At 34.6% G+C, this 5,136-nt stretch overlaps 1 protein-coding gene across 1 annotated transcript; it reads right to left on the bottom strand.

The window, feature by feature from the left end:
- Positions 1-341: 341 nt before the first annotated feature.
- Positions 342-4,930, bottom strand: LOC137822847 (probable transcription factor KAN4). Its single transcript, XM_068627853.1, has 7 exons — positions 4,558-4,930; positions 3,830-4,337; positions 3,432-3,508; positions 3,153-3,192; positions 2,609-2,720; positions 1,041-1,140; positions 342-923 (listed from the first exon to the last, which is right to left on the bottom strand). The coding sequence occupies exons 1-7, from the start codon at positions 4,618-4,620 to the stop codon at positions 771-773; spliced, it is 1,053 nt and encodes a 350-aa protein (XP_068483954.1). The 5' UTR covers positions 4,621-4,930; the 3' UTR covers positions 342-770.
- Positions 4,931-5,136: the final 206 nt, after the last annotated feature.

Consider the following 5,136-nt stretch of genomic DNA (forward strand, 5'->3'; position numbering starts at 1 on the left):
AAGAATATTTTGAAGTATTTTCCGTCTTAATATGACAATTTTATGGATGGTTTTTTTTAGTAGTTTCTAAAATTGTCTCTAATTTAGTTACTATAGTAACTAATTATTTTTTGTTTTTAAAATTAGTTCCTAATTTTCTTGTAGTGATTTAAATAGGATAATCTCCTTTATATCTTTATATATAGGTATAGATGATGAAAAAAAGAAGGAAAATATTTTTACTATTTCTAGCATAAATATTAAAATAAAGTGATATTTTATAATTAATTACAAAAATTGTAAATAAAAATGAATACGAAATAAATTGTGAAGAAACTTTGAAATCGAAAGGCTGAAGTTAGTGGTAAGAAAAGGAAAAGAAATAATGGGTTTCAGAGAGAAATCATAACTCTCTTAGATGCAAATACGAAGCATGATCTGAGAGTGATGTCATGACAGTCTCGCATAAATCTTGACCCACCTGTTCAACATGGGTCCTCTTTCTGAACGATTACAACATATGGTCCATTGTCTGAGAGAACTATTATATTTCTTCTACTCTTTGCACTGAAAATGACATTAAAGACATATTCTGAATTCTTTGGACAGAAGCAAATGTTTCCTAGCAAAGATTTATCCTCTTCTCTCATCTCTTTTTCTAGCTAGACAAACCTCATAAATATATGTATCATGGAAAATGAAACTGATTATAAAATTCCTCTTCTCTCAGTAATAGTATAATGTTGGATGAGAAAAGAAAGGGTTGCAATATATTCAACACCAGAGAAGAGTTAATTCTCTTGTTTCTGCGTGATCTCTTTGCAAGTAGTGGGCCTTCCAAGGGTAAATTCTAGGTCTAGCGTCATATCGGAACGTGACAAAGAGCAAGATTCCAATTTCTCCTCCATGCAATTCGACAGGCCTCCATAATGCTGTCCACCCACCTGTTTAAATATTACTATTACTCCAGTGTAATCAATTATTTTGAAGATGTATATAGTACATGCAAACTGCACCGAAACTAGTGAAAGCCATGTTTGAATCTATGGGTTCCAACTTACCATGGTTTGGTTTCCTTTGAGATGAGAATACATTGAATTGATAATGGGGTTCTGTGTGTAATTTATGGAATTTGTCTCCATCGATGACTGCCATGGCGCCCTGAGTGTAAAAAAAGTAGGTGAAGAAATTTGTAGGCAAAGAAGGTACGTAGATGTGTCAAAGCAACGAAAGATATAGTTAATCTTCATTTTTAGCATTGTATAGAGGCAAGCAAAAATGTTAGATCGATCAAATCCTAATAGCATTTGTTATCTGTTTATAATTATCATTGTCTTTTTGATGGTAAAACTCATAGTAATTAACTTGGAGAGCGAGTGAGAAGTAGTGTGTATTAACAGGAAAGGAAAATCATGAGAGAAAGCTTGGGTCGTGATACTGGTATATATCAGTTTTGTGTTGAACTATAGATAACTGAATGAAAAATATAAAAAAATGTCTTGAAAAATGAACATTATCCTCTAGATAGTGACTCTTTTATACTTTACATTTTATTTTTACCCATGTAAATGACTTAACATAAAAATTTGGCGATGGAATATTATAGAAGAAAAAGATATAGTGTACAGCAGTATTGTGAATCACTGCTAAATGCAATCATATACTCACTGACTGTGTATTCTTTATAAGGGAATGAGAGAAGTGAAAATTATAATAGATTATAAATATAACGTGGAAGGAACAGATAGATTAAGGTGTATAACTATGGTTGTTGTACCAAATAAATGACATCCCATAAACATAGAAACCTCTAGGTTTTGTGTAGTGACTGTTTAACCACTTGCTACAATCAATTTCTCTGCTCATATACATGTTTCAATATTAAATGTATGGCTGTATTCAGCAGTTATAAGATTAATTCTTTTAGGTTTAGTTCTATCTCACTTTAAAATAAATGAACACAGTATATCTCCCGCAACACTATATTTATCACAGAACTCAGTAGTGAAAATATATAAAAGAAAAATATTGATAGCATATTCATGTAAAAAAGTACTTGTAATATTCCTTTTTCTATATACCTATCTCAAAATTCACCTTTTAATATCGTATATGGGTGATATATATTTCAGAGATAAAAGATGAAAAAAATAGAGATAACTTTTTTTAATATCATAAGTAATTAATACGATGCATCAATAAGTGAGAAGGAAAAAGAGATAGAAATACTGTACAAGTATACAAATATTATTGTTCTTGTATGCATAATGCACACCATTTTGTTAGCTGTAAAATGTAGAAGGAAAATACAGATAAAATAATTTCACTAAAGCTGCATTTAAACCTATTTGGATGTGTGACATTTTCCTTTTTTTTTCAGAGAGAGAGAGATTATAAATAAACTTGTGTGTGTGACATTTTCCTTTTTTTTCTGTCTCCTCGTTCTTCTACTATTTTTTTTTTTAATTTTCCATATAAAAATCATTATCATAATATTGTTTACATTCTCCCCCAAAAAGAAATTAATTAGGTTGACATTATTTTTGCAGAGAAAAGAAGAAAGAATATCTGCACAGAAAAAAAACTGAAATTATAGGAGATAAGAGGTGTGGAATAGTGCAATCAATACCTGTGGAACTTTAACAGCGGCTGTGGCAAATTTGGTCTCTCACAAGCTAAGGCTCCATGCAGATCGACAATCCCTGGTTTTTGGCTCAACCCTATACCTGTCTGCCCATAACCTGCAATTTCACCACCGGCCGATAGAGCCAGTACTCTTGCTTTATCAGACACTAGCTTAATAATTCACATGTAGACTTTAAACTTATAGTCGTATCCCAACCAATTATGTATATATATTGTTCTTTCTTTCCTTTTAATTATCATAACTCTTATAACTTTATTTTATTTTTCTGTTAGAGTGTTCAAACTGGTTTATTTATTGGTCCAGTTCCGAAAACATTAGACTTTTAAGAAGATCATAGCAACACTTTTGTGAAACAAAAAGAGTCAGAAGAAAAGTTTTAGGAATATAATTTCTCAATTTTTAATTCAGAACAGTACTAGAACAAATCATGGGCTGCCACACTCGAATCACCAAGGATTTCAAACAAAGAGAATAACAATAATAGAAGAAACGAAAATGGGGTCCTTGAGAGGGAACATCCAACTACCTGCGCTGCTTTTGTCAGAGCTCTTCACTGTTCTATACATCTGCATGAACATCCCGCATGAAATAAAATGAGAAGAAAAGTCCACAACGCTAAGATTAGCATCTAGATACCCCTTTGTCCTTAGTCTTTGTTCTAGCTTCCCCACTACGGGAGGCAATGACTAAGGAACTTTATATGTTTGTTTTGTCAAGTCAGAAAAAAATAAATAGGAAATTTCATGAATTACCACGAAAAAAAAGGACTAGGGAGAATGCATAGAGATAGGAACAGTAACCCCACCTGCAAGTGACTCTTCACGTGAGCTAGAGTTAGATCCTTAACGTTCATTAACTCTAACACAGACTTCGGAGTTGCCCCTGCGACCAACAAAACATGCAACCAAAACGAATAAGCGAGAGTAATATGATATCAAACTTTCATAACGGAATAGTGACGAAACAAAGGATCAAACTAATCATTCAAGGTTTAAAAAATGGTCCGCAGTCACGATTTCCGCCGCGACATCAAGGTTTTTTGAGGGTTTCTTCAACCACAACTAGAACGTTGCAATTGTAAGCAATTCCACACAACTTCAAAGGTCGCAAGAAAAAAAAGTGACCGCGGTTACAACCACAGTTCAAAACCTGAATCATACATAGCATGCAAACTATGCTTAGATTCTTGAATTGATGATTTACTTTCATGCCCGCCAAGAAGTTGAACCACATGAACAAAATGAGCGTGGAGGGTCGTAGTCCATCGCATTCTAGGAGCTCTGGAGCTTCTTTTCACACCTGGAATGCCTCTAGCATTTCGTTTGAAATCAAAGGTATTGGTCTGAGGTTGGTTGTTGTGGTGATTGAAGTTTCTCAACACTGCTCCTTGGATACGATAAGGATTCAAATTTTCCCTTCCGAAGCCTAAGCTCAATGTTGGTTCACGATGACCAAGGTTGTAGAGAGTGTTGCTAAAACCATTTTCGTTGCTTAAATCGCTTCCACTGCTACCAGAATCCGAGGTTGAGCACAGATCGGTGTAAAGCGTTTTGGTGGTTAACGTTAATCCGGTGCAGGTTGTTTCCACCTGTTTAGCGTCAGGATCTGAAGTGAAGGGAGGGCTGATGTTTAAGGAGAGGTCTGGCTCTGGCATGGGTGCAAAGGTTGGCATTACTGCGTGCGGAGAGGTGCACATGGGGATTGTAGAGATCTGGAATATGAGTTACAGAAGTGGGCAGTGAGGGTACAAATACATAAGAAAGGAAAAGAATGAGAGTTTAATCAAGGATGTGGAAATGAAATAGTGAATCAAATATAGTAAGACATAGAAAGTAGGAGGTGGTGAGGGAAATATGAAGGAATAGAGTGAATGATTGAAAGAGATAATTAAAAAGAAAAAGAAAGGTAGAGAGTAACTGAGTAAGACTCACTGGTGTGGAGTTGTTCCAATTTAAAAGTGGTTTTGAGTACGAGCTCATGACGTACAATTCCATTAAATAGTCAAAAGAGTCCTGTCCAGTTCAAATAGAAATGTTTCTTGTATAGAATAGTTGAAGTCTCTAGAAAAAAGCTAGGGACTACTTATGTTTTATATATGGATGTGGTTTATGTGATGACTGGCTTATGATTTGGATTGGTTTGGTGAGAGGTGATTGTGTTTTAAGTAGCATGAGTAGGGATGAAGGACGACACGGAAAGTTGCAATCAAAGCAGTGACGAAACAATGTTTAATATTGCAGAGACTAGTTGTGAGTAGGGAAAGAGAATTGATAGGAGTTGTTTGTTGGGGATGGTTGTTTGAACGAAAAGGTAGCGAAAAAGGAGTAGTTATTTATGGAAGCTGAGGATTAGTGATGAATATGAAAGGACTGTATATGCAGAGAGTAAGAGAAGGAAATAGAGAGGCAGGTACGTGCAGTGCAGCAGTAAAATGTTTTTTTCTTTTCTTTTTACTTAATGAGGTTGGGGCGATATAATGGTGGTTTTGTCAGGAATGGTTGGAATTGGAG

This window comes from Phaseolus vulgaris, chromosome 9 (genome assembly GCF_000499845.2).
Source record: "Phaseolus vulgaris cultivar G19833 chromosome 9, P. vulgaris v2.0, whole genome shotgun sequence".
Classification (NCBI taxonomy): Eukaryota; Viridiplantae; Streptophyta; class Magnoliopsida; order Fabales; family Fabaceae; genus Phaseolus; species Phaseolus vulgaris.